Source organism: Ciconia boyciana, chromosome 15 (genome assembly GCF_034638445.1).
Source record: "Ciconia boyciana chromosome 15, ASM3463844v1, whole genome shotgun sequence".
NCBI classification, from domain to species: Eukaryota; Metazoa; Chordata; class Aves; order Ciconiiformes; family Ciconiidae; genus Ciconia; species Ciconia boyciana.
Genome location: NC_132948.1, coordinates 7,961,609 through 7,988,556, shown reverse-complemented (window position 1 = coordinate 7,988,556; position 26,948 = coordinate 7,961,609). Strand labels below are relative to the sequence as shown.

The 26,948-nt window shown below is 43.5% G+C and overlaps 1 protein-coding gene across 1 annotated transcript; it reads right to left on the bottom strand.

The window, feature by feature from the left end:
- Nucleotides 1-524: 524 nt before the first annotated feature.
- FOXN4 (forkhead box N4) lies at nucleotides 525-15,761 on the bottom strand. The gene is made up of 9 exons (XM_072880290.1): nucleotides 15,620-15,761; nucleotides 5,074-5,237; nucleotides 4,093-4,208; nucleotides 3,882-3,995; nucleotides 3,602-3,729; nucleotides 3,137-3,233; nucleotides 2,842-3,049; nucleotides 1,422-1,805; nucleotides 525-808 (listed from the first exon to the last, which is right to left on the bottom strand). The coding sequence occupies exons 1-9, from the start codon at nucleotides 15,700-15,702 to the stop codon at nucleotides 558-560; spliced, it is 1,545 nt and encodes a 514-aa protein (XP_072736391.1). The 5' UTR covers nucleotides 15,703-15,761; the 3' UTR covers nucleotides 525-557.
- Nucleotides 15,762-26,948: the final 11,187 nt, after the last annotated feature.

The following is a 26,948-nucleotide window of genomic DNA, read 5'->3' as shown; positions in this document are numbered from 1 at the left end:
AAATTAACAATAGTTATGTCAGAAAGGTGTTAGTGGTGCAAGTGTCTCCAGAAACTGTGTAGGGTCTTTGTTCAACACTTATTTGGCAATTTAAGAAAAAAGATATACATGGTACATGATCAACCATTTTGGACTCCAACTTGGTGCTGACCGGCCCGTTGACTTGTGTTGGCTTCTGGGTAGGTGGTGACCAAACAGCGTCCACATATAAGTCCAGATCACAGCGTCAATTAAATGTATTTACCTTAACTGGGCTATTTTTTAGCTCAGTTACATTCTAGTGAAAGTTCCTGCTGACTGCTGCCTTCCAGGTCCTTCTTGAGAGCTCCCCAGTCCTGCAACACAAGTGTCCGTGCCCCTTCCTCAGTCTTCCCACGGGTGAAAGTGGTTCTACTAGTAACAGTTTGCTTTATTTTGGCATCACATGCTGTGTCCCAGTAAACAGCCAACACGTTCCAAGTGTCTGCAGGAGGAGCTCTTTTATTGCTTTCAGGTCGGATTTTAATGGTTGGGAGAAACCGGCCCCTGAGCCAGAGGTCCATGGAACGGTGCAAAACTCAGAGCAGAGCGATGGGTTTGTTGCCTTGGGGGTTCATGTACTGAGCTGCCGCTACGTTGTCCAGTGTCGTGTAGGTGGTATAAAGGCCGGTGACCTGCAAGTCTGAGAAGGAGTGATCGCTGCCACCGGAGACAGGGGTGAGGCCAGGGGTGCCCAGGTCACAGTCTGAGAGGTGGAGCGGGGAGTTGCTGAAGGCACCCAGGGTGTCAAGGCTGAAGCTGTCATCTTTCATTTCCTCCCATATGTTACCTTTAAAAGATTAAATTCTGGTCACATCAACACATCCAGCCTGCCCGGGCACTGTGTCTAGGGGTCAGTCCATGCCTAAAGGGCTTTACCCGCTGCTTAGGACCAGTGCTGCTTGCAGATGGTACCGTGCAAAGGCAAAGAGTGTCTGTTCCCCCCAAATTCCCCTGGTTCCAGCAGGAGTGCAGACCTTTCCGGGCAGCATCTATCTACCATGTGCTAACCAGAAACCCAGGGGCCACACTAGGCATCGCCAAGAGCCAGGGAAGTTCTTCTTTTACAGAAAGGGAAAACCAAGGCACAAGTAGAGCTATGGTTTCCCATGGGCAGAGAGCTGCGATGTCCCAGGTCCAGCTAGCTGGACATCCCTGCCTACATCTACTGCAGTGCCTGCTCTTGAACCATGAAGGCAGTTTGCTGTCCCATCTAGCACAGGGCAGAAATGCACCGAGGAAGGCCAGGGAAGTCACGCTGCAGAGGCCAGCACCCTGCACAAGTTTTTAGCTCAGTTACATCCCACTCCAGAGCATCCTGCTGAGGACCCTGGTAATATATTCAGTGACTATATAACCACATAAACCATGCCCTCCCCTACCCCAGCTTCCTTCTCCCATACCTTGCAATGCAAAATCCATAATGCTCGGGTCAAGAGCATCCACCTCGGTGTTCATGTCTGCTGTCATGTTCAGGAAGTCCGGAGGCGCGCGTCCCATGGGATGGTGGGGAAGAGGGCTGTGGCTCATGTCAGGCAGAGTATGGAGAGGAGGCGTTTGTGCAGGTGCTGGTGAGTCTGGGGCGATGCGAGCCTGGGTCTGGATCTGGTGATGCAGGGGGATGGACTGCAGCGAGAGCGTCATGATCGGCTGAGGCTGCAGCTGGGAGATGGAGATTCGGCCTTGGGCTGCTGCCATGTGGTTGAGGGTGGAGACCTCAGGCTCTGCCTGTTTGCTGGGCCGCCTGCAGTTCTCAGGTCTGTCAGTGATCAGCTTGTCTAGCTCCTCTGCACAAGCGATACCCATTCCCAAGGAAGGAAAGCGACAGTTTAACCCATTTGTTCAAGCAGGGCCTGGCCAAAGCATTTCACGAGTGAGCACAGCCACACGCTTTTGCCGTGAAACTGAGCAGGCAGTGTCTGTCACTGTATGAGATGCGGCACAGAAGGCGGGCTTTGACTGTGCAGAGAGCAAAGAAATGCCACCTACTGCCCTACCCTTAGCCCTTACCCTAGTCGACTTCCATGGTTACCCCTAACTGAGCTAAAGAAATGATCACACGAGACTTACACAGAGCAACCAAGCCACCACCGATGGCAGCTGGCCCACAGTCACAGAACCAGGCATACTTAGTAGGTCTCCTGCTCATAGGGAAACCCTGAGTTCTGCTTGTATCTCAAATAAGGTTCGTATGAGAGACTCCTGACAGTTTCAATGGCACTTTTGTTTTTAAGCAAAGGAGAATGTAATTTATCATTGATTGTATGTTACAGATTTTGCAGCAAAAAAACTCCAGTGGATTTTGCCAATATTGAGCTCCTGAAAGCTTCAAAAACATGTGTCTTTATAAATAAGAATGAGAAAGTCTTAGTAAAGGGAGAGTTTTGCAGAGGAGCAGGCAAAAAAATGCATTAAAATGCAACACTATAAATACTAACACTGGAGGCAGCATAACTCCTCAGAAGGCCTTGGATATGCTAGATAGGTTAGCGTGGGGGGAAAAGATGATCCATTTTGAAGCTGGGGACCGATTTGCACTGAGGGCCTCCAAAAATAGCTGTCAGTTCAGTTACCTCCTCCTGCTGTAGTGTATCGCCCTGTCATACAACCTCAGGGCAGCAGCAATGACTTCATTCAGTGCAGAGCATGGGGTATTTCAGTCGAGCAGCTCAGAGGAGGAGGCCGTTGCGAGGCGTGAGAGCTCTGCACTAGCCAGCTCTGTTCCATATAACTTACTTCTTAAGATTCATGCATTCCTGGGCAAATAGCTGTTTTTCCCCTTTGCCTCTCATACACATAGCAGAAGTGTAATATAAGCCCTACCTGGGTTAGCCATGCTCCTGTGAATAGCAGCTAAGTCCTTCCGCTTCCACTTCTGCATCTCCTCTTCCATCTTGTCGATCTTGGCAGGATTGAGAGCCCACAGGCACCCTTTGCGAGAGGTGCCACTCATCTTGTTCTCCACCTTCTCAAAACATTTATTCAGAGACAGGTTGTGGCGCACAGAGTTCTTCCAGCCATCAGGGGCTGTCTGAAAGATGCAGGAGGATGTTAGTGAAATAAGCCCTGAACAAAGTATTTGTGATGTTCTACTTCCACCCTTCAGGCGCCCACATACCCTGAAGTAGGGAAAGTGCTCCTTCATGAAGCTGTAGATCTCGCTCACTGGGAGACTGCCTGTTTTGCTGTTCTTCAGCGCCATTGCAATCAAGCAACTAGAGGACAGAGGAATACAGGAAATAACAGATTGCGTATACTTAGCCATCATGCCTTCTTCTGGTCTAGCAACCTCGAACCCATCTCTTAAGACACAAACAGCTGGTTGATCATGGGATTACCATTCTCAAGTGCTCAGAAGTCACCCTGAGATCCTGAGAACTAACCCTTGTGCTGATGTCCAGGAACCAGTTTGCTTGTTCATTCCTGCTACCCCTCAGAGGCAGTTTCCACCAAACTCCTGGGCAGATGATGGGATTTTTGTTCCCTTCGAAAGGAATCAAACACTCTCGTGCTACCACACCTGCAGTGTTACAGTCATCCCAATGCAGGCTGTAGGCAATACGCTATTCTGCTCTCTACTTACCTATATGAATAGATCGGCTTTGGGTAATGCTTTGGATGCAGTTCTTGGGCAGAGTGAGGAGCTAGGCGTGGCTGAGAATAGTGTGGCTGAGTCCCATAGGATGCGTTGTAGATTGCTGCTGGGTTACACTGTACGCAGAAGGAAAAGAAGGAAAATGTCGGGTGCAAAGTGTCCACAGGTATGTAAGTTTAGGGATATTTTATTGTTTTTCTTTTAAAAGAGTTCTAGATATGATCTTGGCAGCTACGTCAAGACACAGACAGCAAGCAAATAACAGTACCTGTTGTGTGTTCTGTGCTAGGGCAAACACTTGCTGTGAATGAGGAGGAGAAAAGAGTTGTTGCTGTGTTTGTAAACTAGGAGATGGCTGCCCACCCACAGCGTACTGGCTCATCTGCTGAGATAAAGACAGCAGACATGTCAGTCTTGAGATTACCAACATCTTTTCCTAAGAAGTGTTGCAATAGTAAGCCATCGAGGCCTGCTCTTACGTTTGCTCCGTGTGTTGAAATAGAATTCAGTCCCAGGATTCCCTGTGGCAGGCTGGCCTGGACATGAATCATTGCTCCAGGTGCTCCCGTCGAGTGCATATTGCTTGCTACAGGACCTATTTTGGAGAAAGCAAAGGCAGTGAATGTTCGCACAAAAGTACATTTCAGAAAAGAGAGCTGACATTTATTTTTAATAGACGCAGTTGAGCACAGCTAAGCTCTGGAGTGGATAATCACACCTCTCTGTGGCTTTCCATCCCAAAAGAACCCAGAGCATTTCACAAATTGCAAAGATGACATCAGCTGCTTCTAAAACTTGTTATGCAGGGAATGAAAGATGACAGCTGTTTAACAGTCCACAGTGGTGTTACAGACACAGTATCTTACAAAACAAAAAAAAACATATTCAGCAGTATCTGTACTCCAGAAGGATTTCTGCTCTAAAGCAAGCAAGATGATATGCTGAGCTCTCTCAGCAGAATGCCTTAGGGAACAAGTGTGTTTACCTACAGGATGTTCACAAAGGAAAGAAAGGCGTTCAGTGAACATATGCTGTAAGTCTGTATGAAGCAAACAGGTATGGGGTAAATAAAATACTCCTGATTTTATCAATGTTGAAACAAACAAGAAAGACTAATTACCTAATTTCAAAGCTGTTGAAAACCTCTGAAATGCAAATCTTTAATACCTTGTCCCAAGTTCACCCAACAAGGCACCAGCAACTACACTGAGCAGAAAAGCCAACCCGATCCTACGATTTCTGTCATGACTGCTAGGGCTCTCTGCCTCTTGAAATGAAGGAAATGTATCAGCAAGAGTCTTATCAGAAGACAACAGGCTCCAGGTCTTCTGACAGGAAGCAAAATGTAATGCACTTAAAAGGAATCTACTGATAGGAAAGCTAGCCTGTGTGAGGGGAAAGAAAGGAGGCAGTAGGCTGTGTTGTTTAAAGAGCAGTTATTTAACATGCTAACAGTTTACCTGTCTGTTGTAGGACTGCATTCTGGGCACCAAGGCTAAAATCCATTCTTCCACTGGCCATCTGTTGTAACCGAGGAACATCAACAGATGTCAGCCATGACAAGGACTGTAAGTCACCGGGAAGGTCATCTTCACTCAGCTGGGAGGGGTCAGAAGCTAAGAGTCTGCAAAATAGCATGAAAGGTTAGCAGAGAGCAGAGATGCTGCTACACTGTCCCTGTCCCTGACTGGGATGCCAAAGCTCACGTAGGTCAGCAGGGAAAACACATCAGGCTGGAATTCCGTTTGCAGAATTCAGATGCGACCTTTGGTTTCACAGCTGGCTGGTTACTGCTGCCCTTTACTTAAATCATGTGTTCCTTCGTACAATTTGAAACATTTTCGTGAAGAAAACTTCTTGTACAGTATTTGTAGGGGAAGAAGGCATAAGAACCTGGAAGAGAAACTGCCTAGAAACAAAACCAGAGCTGAGTCATGATTTTCACATTTGTCAGAAATCCGCACTCATTTGGCCTTGATGTAGAAGAAACCTGTCAGGACTTTGAACCTGGCAATTTCACATTAACCTTGAAATCCAGTGACCAGCCAGCCTTGGAAGATGTTTCTGTGCCTAGCTCCTCAAGGACCTGTGTATTCTGCTGGCTTGAACACCTGGAGAGGGCTTTTCCCAGCCACTGCATCCCATCGGTGGGGACGGATCAGCAGAGAGTTGCTGCATAAACAAAACCTTACAGAATGAACTGGTGATCTCTTCCATTCAGATACATGAAGTTATTGGTACTTAACAAGGAACCATGAAGCATATGAAACAATGTTTTAGGCAGTTTTTGACATACTAAACAATCAGAATGAAAAGCTAGTGACTGAATGCACAATAACACCCAGCCTGCCTTTAGCTGACAAAACCAAGGCGTAATGATGACAGGCTGCTTTGGGTTTAAAGCTCCCTTTTTAATACATTCTGCATGCTCCATCCCACCTGCTTTATTTTGCTTCTGATAGAGTGTGCGGTACAAAACTGAAATATTGAAATATATTTACAGTACTCAAAAAGTCCTGTGTGGTCAAAACTCCAATTAAAGTCAATAAAAGAACTATTGCACATGAAGGGCTAAACTACTTTTACTTATGTTAAACAGTGTTACAGAATTCATGGACGTCTTGGGGAATAAAGCAGTTATTAGAACATGTCAGGAAGTTATCATTAGATACCCAGGGTAAATCCAAAGGGATTCAGGTCCAGGAAAACATCTTTCTCTTTCAGAAGAACATAGTTTAGTTGGATGTAGTTGTTTTTGCTTTCAAAACAAAGTCTTTAAAGAGCTCTCTCATAGATATGTTAAAGCCAGCTGCGTGCTACTAATGCGTGTTCATTGCCAAATGACGACGCAGAAGCCTTAAATAAATCTGGTCTCTTGCTAAAGCATCTTTTATGTTTTACATGATTCTAAATCAGCTTAAAAGAACAAGGCAGAACTCTAGTGCCTGGCTGCCCAGGAGCTTTCAGCTCCTCTATTCATGATTTCCAGAAACACGTATCAAAGTTCTCTGAACTATTATCTGGGAGATCTTTAAAGCAGAATGTAATTTATTTGTTTGTAAAAAGATTTTGAAAAGAAGAAAAGGAGAAAAAAAACCCAACACCTGACCAGGAGCCAAAAGCTCAAGTCCTGGCCAAAAAACATCCTCAAGTCTCTCTCCTAGCCTACCCTGTTTTCTTTCTCCTACTGTAGTTATAGTGCAATAATTAGCATTGCCATGGTTACCGCTGTTCAGTTATTTTGTGAGGCCTGGGACTTAAGTACATAAAAAGACTATCAGGTGACGGCTCTCCCGGCCTGGAGATTGGCTGGATTGGAAGTAAACAAGAGCATTAAATGATTTGAAAACTGGGCAGGCTCATGTCGTTTGCAACAGTTGGGCCCATTCATGGGAAGCCGATAACCCATTGTGCCGCCAACAACTGCTGCCCGGTGGCACGTGGCCTCGATTGTTTTTGAGATTCTTGCTTAATTGTTTTTTCCCCCCCTCCTCCTTTTTACAAACTTCACATTAATCTGGCTGAATAACAGCCGACACACAACACACATCCACATGCCATCTGGCACCCCGGTCCCTGCCAGTCCTCCCAGACAAGTCAGCTCCTTCAACAAATAACGGGGTCAGATGGGCGGCGAGGGTCAGCACCCACTGCACACGCCTCCTGTCAGGCAATGAATCCGCCACATGCCCTCGCCGCTCCTCCGCATGGGACGAGCATCTCTGCACCGGAGGACCGCGGGAGTCACGGTGGTGCTCAGCAGCCTTCCCGGCTTTAGCTTTTCAGGAAACAAAGGCCTCTGCCTCACACTCACCCTAGGTGCACTCATCCTGGTGCTCTTTCTAGACGTGGGAATGACTGGCGATACCCTGGGCACAGCTGGATGCCATCAGAGGCTTGAACTACAACTCTCCTACTTGCCAGTTAGCATCGCGCAGCGTCCCCCTCTCAGCATCCTCGTGATGCAGACCCACGCGGCTCTCTCCTCTCGCACTAACACTGTGGATCCAAATGGGGGCAAGGAAGGTGACTGAACTTTTAAGTTGATAGAACAGTCATTAGGCTCTATTTTAAACAGATTGAAGATGCAATAATATATAATAACCAGACAAGCGTGCGAGCCAGCTCTTTTTCCAAGACAAAGATGTTTCCCTCCCTTCCCCATTCTAGCACAGCATGGCTGTTTGAATTTGAGTTTACAGTTCTTTTAAAATCTCCTCTGGTTGTTCACTTATACATTTTTTTTAATGGATTTGTCAGTTATCAGAATAACTGTTTTCATTAATAATGGGGAAAAAAGTATATTTAATCAGAATAAAATATTTCACATCTAAGGATTATTCTTCAGGTTGTCTTCAAAAGCAATGTTGAAATTTCATATGTCTTAAAGAAGGTGAAACTGCTTAAAGTATGCCCATCGCTGTCTGACTGAGGTGTTTTAAATGCCCAGATATATTCTGCAGCATAAAACCAGCTTATCTCCTAGTACACAGGCTCAATGTGTGTCCTGCTTTTAGCGAAAAAATGCTAATCTAACTGCCTCTGGAAAGAGAGCTATGCAGAGTAATACCTAACATTTTAATCTCACAGGGTTCAGTCTTTCTGACCTGAAAAATTGCCTGTGCCAAGGCAACTAGAAATATGTAAGTACGTACTGTAATATCGTGTGTACTTTGATTCTGTTCCTCTCCACCACCCTTTTCATCTCACGTTTGAGGGTAAACTTCAGGAGTCAGAGACCCTGTCTTTAGATGGGTGTTCACAGCCCCTGGCACAATGGGGCACTGTAGTAAAAGCAGCCATTTCCTTTCAATGCATGTAAATGAGATAAATAGTGATACGCTATAATTAATGCACACTACTGAAAATGTCCCCAGCTGCACATTACCCAGGGCTGTCTGGTATATATGCTGAACTACTAAACCCCTATGAAGAAAAGGTTACAGTCACACCAAATGTGTTGCAAACATGATATTATTTTTAAAGGTGTGGTGAAATTATGCAACTGCATTTTTACCCCTCTCCTTTCAAATCTCTGCAGGAAAACACCCTTCTGTTTCTATGCGTTTCTGTCCTAGAAAGGCACCTGCATTAGTAAGAATCCACATGATGCTGAGGATTTAAGCCCCAGTTCTCCTCTATGTATCAGAGGATGCTGCCCTCCTGTGAAAAGTGCCCTGAGAGCTATGATAGGTATGACAGAGAAATTCTCCGTGGTAGCGTTAGTCTTTGCTATCTGCTCTATCATGCACTGCCCAAAATATTTATCTAATCGGGGCAATAGGTCTTGGCCACCAGCCAGCCCACACAAAGTTTACTTTTCCGGAATCAGGAAAGATACCCCTTGCAATGAAGCCCCTTTCCAGATCTCCTGATGCTGGTCTCCAGACCTTCCTGCCTGCAGTCACAGAGAAACTGGACGCCTGCATCGGTTGCACATCTGACAAAGCTCACTAGAGCAAAATCATTGCTTAGAGGTATCTAAAGATACCTCTACTTTTTTTCCCCCCATCAACTACATCCTGCTGGCACAACAGCTAGCTAGATGGAATTAAATTCATTCCTGGCATAACCTTGCGGGAATCTGCAACTAATGTCAGAGTTTAATTTGAATCTGTATTCATAGATCTAACTTTACCATCTTTCCTCACATTGAGCTGTTCTAATGAGCTGGATCTAAGGTAGTTCATCACCACAGAAAACGCTGTCAAGGTGAACTATCCACTTCTACATTTGCAAACGCCATAGTATGGTGAACTTGTCACTGGAGACTATAGGGACCGTCTCTGCAACAGCATCATAGAATAGTCTGCCAAACAAGTTTGTTAAGACTAAAGAAAAGCTCAGCAACGACAAGCATACCTTAAGATATTTTATCTCCAGATAGTTTAGCCAATAACTGGGTGTTTCAGTTCATGATACGGTGAGCAGAGTTACATATTTCTATGCATATTGCACCATTCACACTTCAGAGGACTCTGTTTGCTTGTTTGCTCTGGAGTCTGTCCCTAAAAGGTACAAAGCACTCAAACTGGTTGATGTTGTAGGGCAAATCTAATGCTACAGGTTCTCTCAAAGGGATTAGTGCATGGTGGCAACTCAGCATTGCCTCCGTTCTAAACAAAGTCAGACCAAAACGTTGCGGTTGCATTTGGCATATTCAACTTCAGCCATAGTTTCAAGATGCCTCTCACTCAGTGGACAATTTTTATTACCATTGCCAGCACTAACATCTGAGCTTTTTGCCTATGCTTAAGTAATACAACTCTTCAACAAGTAGGAACAATCAGGGATGATGACAGATTCTTAATTAGCTGTTTGCAATGGTTTATCCAGTGTGAGTGACAACTGAACAGGAAGAGTCCTAAGAAAACCTCTTCTTGAAGTGGTGATGAGAAACTGTTTTCTTTTGTCTGGATTACGTAATATCCTCAGAACAAGCGCGGTGACTTCTCATATGTAAAACAACATAAGGAAAATATTTATGTTTTGTGACTCTTCGGCTGTCTCCATGGTGAGAAGTATTCACCGTTTTATTGAAGGGGTCAACCTCACTGTCTCCTTTTGCTCCTCACTCCTTCTGCTCTGCTCCATCCCTCTATGCACTTCTCTTCCCATCTTTCTCCCTTGCAGGTGCTTTTTCCCGCGCTAGGTTCTGGTTTCCACATTCACAACCACCTGCCTCTCTCCTCCCTGTTTCTGCACCAGCTCCTCTCCTGCTTCAGCCAGCAGCTCTCACTGCTGCTTTCGGTCTGCGATTCCTCTTTGCCTCTTGAAGGCACAGCACCCATCCAGTCCCAAACCACCAGCCCACCTTTCCTCTCCCTGTCTTCAAGTTCTTTGAGTAATTTCTGGCCTTGCTGGAAATAAGAACAGAACTTAAGCAGCTTTCCAGGGACAACCAGAAAGTCCCTCCTCAGCTACAGCTCAAGACACTTTAGATTATAGGAACCAAAACTGGTGAGGAAAAAGCAAATAACATGATTACCCTGTCAGGTGTTGCGGTTCTCCTTTTCTTACACCATGGTTCAGAAGAGAAGATGATTCTCCAAAAACATTCTGCAAAGGTACTTAGTGCTAACAGAACAGGCTATAGATGTGCTCCTGGAGACTTTTATACATTTCGGCTCCGAGTTTCACAATGCCTCATTACACCATTTTGGTACGGGATGAAGGGAAAATGAATTACAAGTGACCTACGTGATTTGCTTAAGCCTAAGAGGAAGTTAGCAGCAATGTCAGCACTGACCTCCCAGCCACCCGCTCCCTGCTGTGCTTTACCCCCATAACCATCCCCAGGTTCGGATTTGCCAAATGCAGCCAGTATCTGACTCTGCAATCTGTTTTGTTAAAAAACCAACAACAACAACAAACAAAAAAAGCCCAACCAACCAACCAAAAAAAAAAACCAAACAACCAAACCTGTGACTAATGTCAAAATAAGCTTCTCCTCGATGCAAAAATGTGTTGAAGTACCAGGCACTACAGGAATGTTTTCTATTAAAACAAGGAGCATTGTCTGTCTGGGAAGCTATTTTTTCCTTTAATATTGCTTCAGCTGCTGTCTATTAGCACTGAACTGACCTACCTGCCTGGGATCTTGTGTAGTTATTTACTCCAGTGTAAAGGGAATATAAAATATACTACCCTTTGTTTTGCACTGTTGTAAGAACCCGTCTCAGTTGCATTACTTGCTGCTGCAGTCATGCAGCAATTGTGCTTTCTGCATGTATGAGATTTTTAAAATGGGTAAAATATGTGCCATGAGCATCCGAGATCTCACAGGAATGCTGAAAAAGTCCAAATTCCTGTTCTGTTTCCTTGTTTTGAACAGGAGGTCAAGCACTGTTTATGAACTCCGTTCTGGTTTCACTGGAGGCAGATGAGCCTGAGAAGCCTGCAAGATATTGCCTGGGTACAAACCAGTCCTTCCCATCTCTGCCTGTAACTGCAAGACAATTTGAGGAGCAAGGGCCACAATTTTTTATTAATACCGATTCGCACATTTCAGGAATTGCATAGGAAACAGTTGAGCTAATCCACTTAAATCAATCCACAGTGGCCTGAGTTTGACTGATTCCTAGGAGGTTTCTCACATTTTTTTGAAAGAATGAAGCAACTACTGTGATGAAATTCCTCCGACACATCGAGTCATTATCTCACTCCCTGTCAGACACACATGGTGTCGAGGGAATGGACACTGACATTTTCTTCAGGAACAATTACGGTTTCGTTAGTTATGCATTTGTAACCTTTTGTCTGCAGAAATTTCCTTCATGCAAACTCCCAGACTCCATCCATCCTCAGTGGTGACAGTCAGGAGTCCAGAGCTGTAGCTTGCTCTCCAGAAACCAAAGTGCAAAACCAGATATGAGACTACCACTTAGGAGAGCTAAAATGTACTGTGTGTCATAAAGATAAAGACTTTTCACCTTTTTCACCGCTGTAATGCAGTCATGTCCGGAATGTATGGAATACAGTGGTTGCGCGTTTATGTGTCTATGCTTCTTAATATGATTTTATGCTAAACTATGCTAGCATAAAGTAATTATTACAACAAAAGTTTAATCAGACTAGCTAATGAGCTAATGAATATAGATCAATTTTTAAAGAACCAAAGGAACAATTAAAATGAGGTGAAGGAGGATATAGTCTACTAATATGTTGAATGATTAATGATTGAGTAACAACTTTTGATCAAAAAGATATCTATTTAAAACTGAATTCCTGTTTAACATGTATAGAAAACACATTGCAAGGCCTTCAAAATACCACATAAGGCTTCTATCAACTGGAAATATATAGCAATATAAAAAAATAGGAACATGGTCCTTACACAAAATATTGAGCTGCAAAACATGAAGTTAATTTATGTTGTTGATCTAGGGTTAGCTTTACCTCTTAAATAATGTTATTTCTTCAAATAGAATTATACATTTTAGTTATTTCTTTCAAAATGTAGATGCCACATTGTTACCTAGATGATTTGATTCCTTAAATTTGGATTTTCACATATTCCAAATAATCCATAGCAAGTTACTCTTTGTCTCCCTTCTAATGGCCTGTTTTTCATGTAATGATTTATTATATGATATGTAATAAAGCACACACAAGTGTACCTAATTTGGGAATGGTATAGTCCCTGATAAAAATAGGCATGCTGCTGCATTTGAAAACCAAGAATGTTGAATTAGGATAATATTGAGCCTTCTCTGGGAGAGAACTGACAGGTCTGTAAGGGTTTTTGCAGTCTTAGTCCAGGCCCACCTTGGCCTCACATCTGCCTCCCTGGGGCTTCTGTTGCTCAAGCTCTGCATATGAAATCTCATTCTGCACTTGTGTACATCACAGTAGGTCTTTTACCTCTCTTGCACTGATTAGGTATGTTAAATCAAATTGGACTGCAAAAGGATAGGTTGCAGATTTCAATTAAAAATATTGCTTGAAGACCACAGCATTCATGAGCTGAAGAACCTTGTTTCTCAGAGACCAGCTCCAAGCCCACCGAAGACCATGGGAGCTCTCCACTAATTTAGCAGCCTTTGAGGTGGCTCCTATAATTTACATAGCTTTGTGCTGAAATGGCCAGAAGCGCGCCACTGCATAGTAAACTTGTAGTCTGCCTATTGCTTTAATTTAAACATCAAAATATTTACACTAAAACATGTTAGATTATTAATTATAATTAACAAGAATAAAGTGTTAAGGGTTAAAAAATCCCAGTGTGTTACAATTCTCTACTTTTATTCCCTGCAATGTAAAATGAAATCATTAGAAATTTTTGTCACTACTACAATTATGAAAATATTGCGGGTAGCAGCATTTTCTCTGGGACACTAAGAAAGGCATCTGCTAATATGAAGTATTACTTTGCACTGGTAGCCAGGCAGTGACAGCACCATAAAAACACAGGCATCGGAGAAGATATGATGGCCTTTAATCATTCCTGGACAGTAGGATGTTTTACATCCCACAGCTGCATTGGTGGAAGAGATATTTGTCTAAAATCATTTTACTATGGTGCAAATAGTCCCTGGACTTTGCATTCATCACTACTCTATGTGCTACATCAAATTTGCTATAGATGCTTTGAATCCACAGAATTCAAAGATCTGCTAAAATCAGGGATTCTTTTTCCTCATCCATTTAAAAAAAATAAAAGAAAAAATCCCAGCATTTCAAACTGTAAGCATAAGCTGCATGAAAACTTATTGGTATTTGCTGATTTGCTCCCCTGCTTACACGTCCACGCACTCCCTCCCTTTTCAGTGTTTCCTCCTGCACACTCGCAGGAAAGCCTGGTCTCCTCCAAGTCCAACTGTCCCATTGAAAGATTCCAAGTGAGACAGAAGAGTATTCTCAGCACAGCCCCAGCCTCCCACTCACTAATTGGAGGCCATTCCCCATTTTGTGGAGCCTTGATGCTCCCCCATGGAGAACTCGGGACTGTGGGTTCCAGTCTTGGACTGTGGTGACAGCAGGAGAGTAAACAGAGCTGATAGAATTTGACAGGTCTATTCTTTTCTTAAAATCATTCAGTCTAAAAGATTTTCTTTTACATAATCCAAAGTGTTTTCTCATGAAGTAGGACAAATACTGCTCTGCAGTTTTTGGTGCAGTTCAGATTTTATGCATTTTTATCAGAATTTGACACTATTAAATGAGGTCATATAATTCATTTTAAAGCTGCATTAAAAGAAATCACAACTGGGTTAAAAACTTTAGAGAACTGGGATCTTTGAGTTCAAAATGTTTAACAGAGAATTGAAAGTAGTTTTAAAAAGCAGCTGACTTCTGAATAAAAGAAGAAAGTCTTACAATTCCTTTACTGTCAGCAAGATAAATCCTATCTTTCTCAAAAAAAGAGTGTTTTTCTGCAGCTATGAGTTAAAGAATAGTTCTCTCCATAAAAAGGGTCTTTGTTAAGGTGGTGTGTTCTTCAGGGCACAGAAGATACAGACTTAAATACAAGTACCCAGAAGTCTCTCTCATACACACCCTTCATTAAATACTGAATAATTCCTTTACAAATATTTACATAGCCAACAAAAATGCCTAGAGCAAACAGTGCTTTAATAAACAGCAAAACAGAGTTCCACAAACCTTTTTCCACAGTGGCTTCAGAGAGTATAACAAATCACTTGTTGAGCTGCAAGAGGCTGCAGTGCAGTGTTTGCATTTCGAATAGAGAGAGGCCGATAGAAGAATACCTGCGGCTGACCACTTTTACCCATAGAAATGGGTGAAAACACCCTCAGGCTGGGAGGAAGGCGATAGTCTCTTGCTCCTCATTTTAGAACAAGAAAATTTTTTTTTTTTACTGTGAGAACTGGATTGTGTTCTGTTATTCTGTATTTCTTGGAACTTTGCATCATGTGACAAGATGTAACCTAACTTAACCCAGTGCACTGTAATTCATGCAGAACTATCCCGTGACTTCTAACAATACTTTTAAATGATAAATCGATGCATAGTGGTATACGTAAATTATTGAAGGCTGTTGACAAATCCAGGTTTGTTCCTACTGATATTAGAAGATCTTTGACAGAAGTCAGTGCTTTGGAGTACAACATAAGTGCTTGTTTTAACGAAAAGCTCTTCTAGTGTCTATTGCACTTGATTTAGTCTCTCCATGACTGCTTCTTAACAATGCAAAATGTGATCTGAAAGGGAACTTTTAAATAATTATTATTTAACAAGAATATCCTTCTCTGGCAGCACTCATACAGTAGAGAGAGTTTACTAGGTCAACCCAAGGCTTTGAAAGTGTATTTATCAAACATAGCTTCGTATCAAAATACTTTAAACAGGAATGCTTCTAAATAAGTAATGCATTGTAACCAGTCACCAGCTTAGAAATCTAATTTAGAGCGGAGAAATAATGCAGTTAATTTAAAAAAAAAAAAAAAAAAGGGATTTTTTTTTTTAGGAAATAATGAGCAAACAACTTCAGTCAGCAGGCTGTGACAGCACAGTGCATACTTTTGAAATCGATAAACGCCTCACCTGTACTCCTGTGAAGGGTGGAGATTTTGCCCTGAATTCCTAATGATTCCTGACATTATGGACGGGATATCACTTTCTATCATCTCCTTGGCAAAAGACAAGAAAACAGAAAGAAGCCGTTCAGGCAGGAGTAGCTATCCAGCACTTCAGCAGCGGGCAGGAGACCACAAAAACCCAACTGAAACCCAGGACTGTAGGAAAGTACCGCCCAACTTATATCACCTTTACCTCCAGGTGCACTGGTTTTATTTGGGCCAGGCAATGGGGTAAAATGTTTTACGGGGGCACAAAAAAAAAAAAGCTCAGAATGGGAACCTTGCCCCTGATGGAGGGAGCATCTATCAACGGTGGGCACGGCAGGGCAGTTGGGATGTCAGGAGACTGTCAGTACCGGGAGCACCGGAGTCAGCCCGGGAACACTCCCGCCTCGGGGCTGCTCTTAAACTGCCATAAAAGCACCCGCGTAGCATTTAGGAAAAGCAAGCTGCGGCAGCGTGCAATGGTCTCAGTGCGCCCGGGCTGCCCCCAGGAAGAGGGGAGCCCGGGGGAGCCCAGCCCCGGTGCCCGCGGCGCTGCCCGAGGGCGCTCCCGAGCCCTCCGCGGCGGCGGCCCGGCAGCCGGCCGGCAGCGAAGGAGGATCCCCGCGGCCCGCCGCCCCGACACCCCGCACCCCGGCCTGTCCGCACCTCCCGGCCGAGCGCTGCTTGCTCCTTCCACAAACCTGGCGGGCCGGGGCCCGGAGGCCCGGCCGGAGCTCCGCGGCTGCGGCCCGGCGCGGCGCGGCGGGGTCTCCCCTCTGAGGAGAGGGGGCTGGAGCTGGCCCCGAGGGGGCTGGAGCCGGCGGCGGCGGCTCGGACCGCGGCGAGTCGGCGGCGGGGCCGGGCTCCAGCCCGTTTTTAAATTTCCCTCTCAGGAGCTGTCCAGCCTGGAGCATGCGCGGCCGGGGGCCGCCCGCAGGGTCAGGGCCGGGGCAGGGCCGGGGGAGCGCGGCGTTTCCCGGCAGCCGCCGCAGCGCTGCGCGCCCCCCGCGTCCCCCCAGGCCCGCCCCGCCAGCGCCCGCGCCCGGGGGACCTGGCCATGGGGAGGGCGGACGGGCTGGGCAGGGGAATTTAAGAAAAAAAAAAAAAGAACAAAAAAAAAAACGGGGAAAAAAAAAAAACCAACCCAACTTCTTGCAACTTTCCAGAGGCGCCGAGGGGAAGGGGGAGGGGGACCCACCCAGCGCGTTCAAACGGGCACCGGCGGTTTGAGCGGGGGGGAATAACTGTGTGAGGGGGAGCGAGGCGGGGGCCGCCCTGGGGGCCGCCGCGGCCCCGGCCGAGAGCCGCCCGCCCGCCGGAGCTGGGGCAGCGCCGCGGCGGGAGCTTGCGCCGGTCCCCGCTCGAAGGCCGGTGCCCGCAGACCCCGCTGCCCCGCTCGGCCGCGGCGGGAAGGGGTGGGGAGGCAGCGCCTGGGTCCGCCTCTCACCGCCCGCCGCCGGCGCTCGCCTTCCCCGCCGCTGGGCCCGCCGTGCCTGGGACCGGCCTCCACCCCCTGCCCCTGCGCGGGAAGGTGCCCGGGAGCGGCCGGCAGCCCTCCCTCAGGCGGGCCCGGAGGCGGGCCTGGCGGCGGGCAGCGCCCCGCGCCCGGGAAGGGAGCCGGGGCAGCCCCCGGCGGACGCGGGGAGGCGCCGTGTCCCCCGTCCCGCCGCCTCCGCAGCGGTGAGGGGCCGCCGCGCTGGGGCGGGAGGAAAGCGGCCCAGCGCTGGTTGCCAGGGCGGAGAAGATGGCTTCCCGGGCGGGGAGCGGGGACGTGCCCCCATGGAGAGGGGACGGCTCGCCCCATGGGCCTGCAGCCGCGGAGGCGCGAGGGGCCTTCCCCTTTGCGGGGTGGGCAGGGGCTGAGGGGAAGCGCTCCTCTCCCTGGCAGGGCGGGAAGGCGCCCGTGGAGCTCCCGGCTGTCGCGGCGGACTGAGGGTGGTGGGGCTGGGGGTGCCAGGAGGGCTCTGGGCAGGCTGGAGACCAGGCCGCAGGGTGCCTGGTAGGCGTGGGCACCTTTATTTAGCTAAGTTAATACATAAAAAATAAATAGGAAATAGAAGAATTCATTCTGACAGACAAACTTTTACTTCCTCTTTCACCAGAGGCTTGTTAAGTGCAGTGCACCCATCAGATAGTGAAGTCTGGCAGTAAAGGCGTGAGGTTAGGACAGCGTTGCTTCCACATACCAGAGAGATGGAGTGAAACGGCTGAACCGAGGTCAAACCCCATGTCAGCGGAGGGACAGCCCCAGAAACTATTGGCCTGGACTTGCCGTGTCTTGTCTTGAGACCAGAGTTTTCTTCCTGTAAGCCCATCACCAAAACGGGTGCCAACCTTACTTGTCATGAAAGGTGGCCTTTATGTAGAAGCAGTTTGAAATCGGTGATGAAACCAGGTCATTTGGACTCTGCATAAAGCATAAATGTGGAAATACTTTAAATATACTTGCAGAATGAAAACCCAGAAGATCTCGAGAAATTTATTTCCTTATGCTTGACAGTTTACCACATGGTATAGAGGGAATGAAATGTGAAGATGGGAGATCTTTTCTTCTGCTCTTAATGAGAATCTGTTCACTTTGATGAGCATCACATCTCTCTCTGTTAATTACTGTCAATAGAAATGGAGAGTAATCAATACTTCTCAGCATCAAGGCCTATACCAGGCACATCTGGAGAACTGAAAAGCAGAATAAAAGAAAAAGTCATAGTGCTGCTAGAGCCTAAGGCATAGAGTTTGCACAGTTGCAAGTGTTCCCTTAATTACAGTAATATGTTGTGCCGTTTTGTAACTTATTAGAAGGTCAATTTATAGTCGTTATATACTTACCCTGTAACTTAAAAAACACTTTTTTTTTAAAATGCATTCCTGTAGCTTAATATTTGCAGGAGGGGTAAAGATAAAACACGCCATTTCTTTTAGACTTGGAATCTGCTCGAGCCATTGTGTTGAACTTTTCGCTTGACTGGTTTCCTTGTAGCAATACATTCAGTGCACAGATTCGTTTCTCTCATTCAGGTGATTTGCATACCTCCTGCTTGGAAGGGCCAGATTATAACAGGTAAGGAGTACAAGGGTGGCTTATGCCCATCTTGCTCTCTAGGGGAGCTTAAACTGAAATGTGAAGGGATAAAGAGCTTAGTTCTCCACTTAGAAGAGTACATAGCAAGTTGCAACAAGGAAACTTCTAGTTAAATATTATGAAGAAGGTTTTCACAATGAGGGTAGTCCAACATTGCAGCCGGGCACAGAGGGATGGTGAGTCTCTGCTCTTGGAGATACTCAGAATTTGACTGGACAGAGCTCTGAGCAAATCGATCTGCTTTGGCCCTGCTTTGAGCAGAGGTTTGGAGCAGAGACCTCTGTAGATCCCTTCCAACCTAAATTACTCTGTGACTCCATAACAGTGGCATGTAGTGCTCCTTGGGAAGCACGCACATGAATATTTGCAGGCTGGGGTTTTCGTGACTGCTAAGCAGAGCAGGTGGTGGAGTCTGCCAGTTACCAGCTAAAACACTGTTCAGATTCTCAAAAAGATTTAAAGGCAGGGTTTCCTCAGTAAGCAGCTGGCCTTAGAAGTTGCTGTGAATGTTTTTGCTGTTACTTCCATATATATTTTCAGAAATTCTTTGACTGTTCTGTGTTATGTCATGTCAGCATGAAGTTTGAATGCATGTAAACTGCAAGTTGATGACTGGATTCAGAGAGATTGACTGTAGCCAATTTTTCATTGTTTTAGGTGTTTTCTCACCCAGTTAATGTTAGACTGGAGACATTATGCTGTCCAAGAGAACGGCATGAAAACAGCATGAAAAGGAATATCGGTGCATATTGTTTTCTTACATACATTAGCTGGGTTCCTTTATGTGATTTAAAATGAGAGAATACAAAATATGGACAATTAATTTGTAGTCTTGTCTAAGTTAAGGAATAAGGCAAGTTCACCTGACACAACTGAAGTTATTTTTACAGTGAATATTAGCAAAGAAATGTGTATTAGGTATTTCTATTCATCCAGTTTCTATCTAATTTATTTTGGCAGCATGTAAAATCATAGGTAGCCTTTAAAATAACGTAACGTTCAGCAATTAAATTATTCCTTTCTTTGGAGTGACTAGTTTGTAGCAAATAAATAATGCAATAAAACAACAGAGGCAAAAGAGGGATGTGCTTTCTAAAGGCATTGGCTTCCTTGTGTGTGATTTTCTCCGAAAATTAGCTCAGATTTCTATAGACTGTCATTTAAACTGTAGTGGCTTCCTTTGGATGTTGAACTGAACTCATTTTGCTACCAGCTGAGGTCATCATAAAACAACTTTGATTTTCCCCGCTCTCAAGTGTGCTTTAGGAGATAAGGAAAAAAAAAAAGTAAGGGAGAGTTGAGGAAGCCTCAAACCCAGAGATTTATGAGAACTCTGTGAAGACTTTGATGACCTCTGTGTTCTATTCTAGTCAGGCTGTAAAATCCAAATATTTCCCCCACCTCAGACCAATTTGGACTGGGACTCATGGTTTCTGTATTGAACCCAGCATGGCTGAAAAGCAGCTTCATGTTTACTCATCATCTTTTTTGTAAAAGGACATTAACGTGTCCTGACCCTCGATCTTCCTGCTCCTTGCTTGGCACATTTTCTGCTTTTAGTTTTCATCCTTCTTAAACTGAGTATCTAAAATGTGTGGAGAAAGTAATGGTGTGAATTAAGATCAGTGCCCTCTATTTAGTGGAATGGGGTGCTTCTAAAAGTGGTTAGTGCTTCTTAAAAAGGAATAATTTCCTTGCACACTTCAAGCCAGCTTTGTTTTATGTGAAAGAGTGGATTCTTTAGCTCCTCCTTTATTTACCCAGTGCCTTTACAATTCGTCCCTCTGTTCCCTCAGTACAGAAGTGAAATATTCTATTTACATTTTAAACTGCAACTTCATCATGCAAATTCTCAGTCCCTGAACAAGATGGGAAGTATGTTACACTTCATCCCCTTACCAGTGCACAGATTCTAAGTTTGTGTTTGTATTCTTTCCCTCAGAAATAAAAAGCAGCTATTTCAATAACCCAAAGATTCTTTTCCTGAGACACATGCATTCATATCTGAATGAAACTAATGTGCAAGTGGGTTCTGCACAACCCATTTTAAATACAGGAAACTTTACAAGCTTTCTCCTTTTATTACAATACAAAACCACTGACCGTTTTTTTATTTTAGAGTACTGTATCGTAACAAATTATACTTAAAAATCATTTAGTGTGAAATTGCAGATTAATCCCATAGGGATGGGGTTTTAGCACTCGTCTAGCCACTTGGGAGCCTACAGATGGTGAATCTGAGTTTTACAAAAGGCACAATCACTGATTACATGCATGGATGTAACGGACAAAAAGGCCTTCCTCACGGCTAAGGTAAGGAAAATACACTGGAGGTCCTAGTGCCTGGCTTGTTCAGAAAAAGCGACATTTTAAAATGCCTTTACTGTTGAAAAGCTTCATAACATGTATCACAAACAAAGGGAATCCTGCTTTTTACTCCCTTTAGGATCCCATTTTTACGTTCTAAGGCAATTACTACTTTTCTTACTCTTTTTGTTGTTGTTGTTTTGTTTTATTGCATCTTCAGGCAACAAACAAACGGTGATTCCTTTAGAAGGAGTTTGGCAGCTTCTAACTATCGCTGTCCTTGTTACTGAAGCTAATGCCTGTTGTTCTCTGTTCAGCAGGGAGAAAGTTGTCTTGCGCTGTGTGAGGTGCTGGTAGTTTGGCCTGTAAGAAATTAATCTTCATCCTCATGAAGATGATATTGCTGCCCTGTATAGCCGTGAAGTTAAAACTGCCATCTGACCTACTCACTGATTTTAATGTAAAAGTGTTAATACTTAGGAACAAAATCCATCATACTCTGTAATCCATCATAGTGTGTCCGGGTTCATTAGGGTAAGGTGTGTCATCAGAAGGAGAAGCTTCTTTGCTGGTATCCCAACTTAATTTTTCTTTGGGTTAAGATGTCGTTTTTAGGATGCAGTGTTACTGAATAATTCTGAAGTTTAGAAAAAATATTAGTTGGGGATAGCTGCTCTCTTTATCTCAACTGTTCTTATTATAATTATATGTGTCTTAGAATTTCTCTAAAATACTCAACAAAACCATGCATTTGATGTATAATTTCCGCTGAGGCTGAAACTGTCTCACTACTGTACATTTGCGGAGTGCCTGGAAAAATGGGCTTGGGGCTTCTAAATGCCCCTGTAAATAATACAGAGCCGTTATTATATGTGCTTTAAGAGCTGGCAGAACCACAAAAGCAGACCCACTAGGACACACAAAACCTGCCAATCTGTTTATAATTTAGTCACTTAAACCTAAGCATAGCACAATTTTATCTTTGTGAGTGGACTACAAGAATATTTTGCCTTGATAAGTGTCTATTTTGGGGCAAAACATAGTTTATAGATAGTGTAATTGTGCAGTGCAACGGTTATTATATACAATATTATGAAGCAAGTGTTGTGACAAGAGAATTCTGGTTGGCTGGCATGTTTTCCACCACTTCAAATGTCCAACATAATTGCTCTTATCACAGGCTGCTAGCAGATTTTAACCCTCAAAATTTCATTAACGAGAAAGTGATCTCTGAGAAATGTAGTTTTAGTATATTTTTACTTAGCCTCCAGCAAAATAGTTACTTTCAGATGTACAGTGCCTAATAAAAGATTGTAGAAATGAGAAAAAATGGGACTGAAACTAAAATTGCTTCCTTGAAGCATTCTGTTGTCTGTAGATACTGTGCCGTGTATGACAATTAGTATCAGTGTGTACAGAAGGTAACATCCCCTTCTTAAAACATGTAAGTATAAAAGGTTGGAATAAAAACTTATTGTCACCCTGAATTTTTAATGTCCTAAATTTAGACAGTGAAGTTAGAACAAACCCTTGTACAAGGTAAGCATAGTATTAATGCTTTTATTTTGCATTTTGGGGATAAAATGTATACTTTTAAAATTATCTTTTTTTCAAATTTAGAAGGAAATAAATATGCTGCTGTCTGATGGATATAATTTACAATCATCTAGTTTGTCATTGAAAGAGACTACTTCAGCAACAAAGTGCACTGCAGACAAAATTGTCAGTTTTGACCTCTATTGCTCTTTTGTAGACTGCGGTTTATTTACAGCTGAAGCACACTGCAGAGGATCATGTGTAGGTCTCACCTATTTCTTCACCATAGTAATGAGCTTTTCCTAAAATAATATTCCTGATTGTTTTCAGCAAATCTCCATGGATTGTGTTGTGCAGATAATGACAATGAATGCTTTTATCTATACCTATGCTCACATAAAGTTTTTCCTCTTTGTAGGTGAAAAGTCAGGAAAGAAGAAAAAAGGAAAATTTTACAGCTACGTGCTTTCAGCTTTGGGTAAATATGCAACTTTTTGTCGTAGAAGCAATGAACATTGACTACATAAATACTTTGGGAAATTCGTCTCCGAGGGGCTAGTCGTTGCCTTAGTTGGAGGCACAGCTGAATCTTCAGCCCTTGAAAGACTAAATCAGTTGCTTCACACAGTGATCGACACCTGGAGCATAACTGATTAGCGTCAGAGAGAGCCCAATCTGGTCCACCTTGCTTCCCAGCAATGCTGCTGTAATGTCTAACCTTGACAGAGTGGAATTAAGTTTGCCCCGTGCATTACTCGCTGAGCCGCACAGAGAGGCAGGCGTCATCTGAAGATCACAATCTGGCCACTTTTAAACTGGTATCTCTTACACAGAAATGCAGTGACAAGAAAACAGCTAGAGAAAGGCCAAAGTCTAGTTAGGAATTTAAAATTTTGCAGAACTCAGATCTTCTTGATTGCATGAAGTTTATTAACCATGACTAGAAATACTCAAGTAAAGTATTCTTTAAAGTTTCTGCAGAAAAATGTTAGTAACAAATACACAATTTTTTCTTGGTTTCTATTTCTGCAATATTTTCAGCATATGCACTGACACATTTTATCTCAAATAAAAAATAACACCCATAGGATGTCAGGGTAATACTCTAAATCTGTAAAGCCCAAATACAGTATGGTAAAGGACTTTCATAGTCTGTGACAGAACGATTGATTTCCATTTTCTTCCTAGCTTCTGTAAATCTTAGGTGAATATGTAACTAGTTTCACACATGTGATATCATACCTCATAAAAGCAAATCTACTTTCCTGCCGGTCATTCAAGAACGTTGGGTGTTTTCTGGGACTCCTGGTTCTGAGTATGCGAGTATTTGCAGAACTATAACTTTACAGATGGAAGCATCCTGCAGAAACCAACACTGTGATAATTCCTTTGAAGTCAGTGAGGCTATTCATGTGAGCAAAGATAAGCATGTACATATTTTTCTAAGGATCTAAGACTGAAAATTTAACATCCCTTCTCTTAATAAGGCCATCACCAAATTAACATAATCAAGAAGTAGTCAGTTCTGTTATGAACAGCTTCTCTAGCAGGTATCCTGCTACCTCAGCATCTCTGTTCTAAACAATATCACAATTTAGATGAGTGTTGTTTCATGTTTACATGACACAGAAATCTAATTAAACCATTTCTGCACCTTCCCTGACCAAAATTCTTAATTTCAGTAATGAGAAGACACCACAGTACAGACACGCTGTTTCATCAGATTTTAGGCTACGAGACTTAAAACTAACATTTTCAAAAGCATTTCATGGTTTGAAAGAATGGTCAATTAACCTTCAGTTTCCTGTGGGGAACCCTGCAAAGAACTGTCAACAGTTCAGTTTAGAGAGATTTGTCCAGTGACCTACAAGGCCACTAAGTTCACGAATGCATGTAACAGTGTCATCATAGATTTGTTTCCTGGGTAACTATCACAAGAGAATAAACCACTTGTTTGGCAGTTTCTGCTACAGTACATAGGTGACCAACTGAATGATGGGAAGTGCCCCAGTGCTACGATGCGCTCCAGTACGGCCTGTTCAAAACTAGAACCACTCAACAGGAAAAAAGAAAATCACCGGTATCTTCAAGATGAATTACATGTCTCTTTATCTTCCTTCCGTAAGGTTCTTTTTTTTAAGATGGGGCCAGGGGGAATTCATCGACTGCCTGCTGAGTTTCTTTGTATTTCGAATTCTCTTCAAATGGCAGTGTAAGATAAACGTCTGATTATTCTAGTGGTGACAGTCTTCAGATTTAAGCGATAGCAACATCTCACTTTTTCTTCCAAATTAAGGGCATTCTGTGGAGCAATAGAAATCAATTCAGGAGATGCACCTGCTGAAGAAAGGCAGGCGTACCCATTCTGAGCCCTTTAAGAAAGATTACACCGTCAAGCTAGAGTGAGCGGATTTTACTGTGAAATTGAAAAGAAACCAAGGGCCTAGTCCTGGCCATTGAAGTCAAAAGAATCCCTGGTTTCATGAGGGAGGCAGAACTAGCCATAAATAAAATTATCTTCTATGTAGGATTTGATACATGGAAATTAAAATCTGGCAGTTGGCATTTGGCTTTGCTTTTACTGCAGAGCTATATGAACAGGATTGTAGCACCATTTGGCAAGCTGCATGGAGAAGTGAATTTTATTTTTTTTTCTTTTACTCAGCATCAGAATGTTATGTCTGGCCAACTTGGCAAATGGAGGTTTGATGTATTCGTTCTTGTCTTTACTGGTTGCCAGTTGTGTGGATTATTTCAGCACTTTCCTATGCATGACTTTGAATGCCATGTATCCTTCTGTGAAGCTAAGTATCTCATTTAAAATACCAGGCAATTCTAAATTATGGCACTCTGCCATCGGGTGAGATGAAAATAGTTTGGTGTCATGTGACCATGGAGTTCCTGCATTAAATCTGATTTTCCTGGCTTTTGTCATTTTGTCACACCGTTAGCACTTTCACAAGTGTTGTCAGGGTTGTTGCTTCATGATTGTAACTATCTATAGTACAGTTTAAAACACTTTGGTTGATCCTATGTGATGCTCCAAACTTAGAAGTTTAATAGATGAAGTAATCAGGAGGGTTTGCTTAAGCGTTGTTTTTAATGCACATCTATATCTTTGGTTAAGATTTTATTCATCATAGTGTGCACTGTTGTCTGAAGTAGTTCAGTTTATTACACAGGGCTCTGATTAGAATAGATAGCGTCATATTTTACCCATTAACATAGGAATGTAGAAAAAAAGAGGCTTCTTTAAACTGAAAAATATTTACATTTTAATGTTCCCTAAAAACTAAGAAATTTCAGTTTCCAGAAAGTCTTTTAGTGTGTAATATTAAGGTTTCATTACCTTCCTTTCAAGTTACGATTTAAAAAAAGAAATCTAGTCCAAATGCCTTTTCTCATCATCTTTTTCATTTTTTCATTGTTCCCCTTGAATATTGAGAACTGCTGCCAAAGGTTCTTCTTCTTCCCTCCAAATACCAGAGGGTCATTTTGGGCAGCTGAGGGAATCAGATAATTTGTTCTTCCTCATGGCTTTTATGTTCTGTATGGGAAAAGCAATTTCAGAGAATTTGGACTGTGGTCATGGGGTCTCCGGGGTGCAGCAGCTCAGGGGAGCAGGCTCTCCTCGGCCTGCCTGCCCTGCCTGCTCCCATCCCACAACGTCCCGTTGCTCGCTCCAGGCTGCTGCACTGCACACCTCCTGCGGGAAGCTGCTGCCAGGGCAGCTCTGGAGAGCTGGGGAAGCTGGTTAGTGGGACAGGAAATGAGCTGTTGAATAAAGAGCAAAAACATAGCTGGAAACAAAGTAAAATTCTTATTTAAATAATTGCAAGTAACATAGTAAAGTGTACAGAATACCAGTCATGGGTCAAAACTGGCGGTTGGGAAATAATATCTCTTTTCTGAGCACTATCATAGACCATGTGTATGGTCTTGCATAGTACAGATTTCCACATTTTCTGAAGTATTTACTAATGCTGGATGTCTTTGCTAAGTAAGCTAGTAACTCATTTTTTCAGCATGTTGCAAGAACTGCAGGATACCAAGCCCTGAATTGAGCTGGACATACAAATTAGAAACAACAAAACTAGAAACAACCAAATTTACTGCATGGTTTTGAAAATGTAAACTTCAATGCCTCAAAATTTTGTTATTTGGAATTAACCACTGAAATGACTCATTAGGTGAGTTCTGCTAAACAGATAGTGCCATAAAAGGGTTATCTGTGCCTTGCTTAATTAATTCTTCTGTAAAACAGTTAATGCCCCTTTCTATTACTATGCTAGGGCTTCATTCATTAGTTTTTATAAAACTTTCAGATACTTTGATGGAAGAGCCTGTAGAAATGCAAAAATATCATCGTTTGCTATTGCAAGGC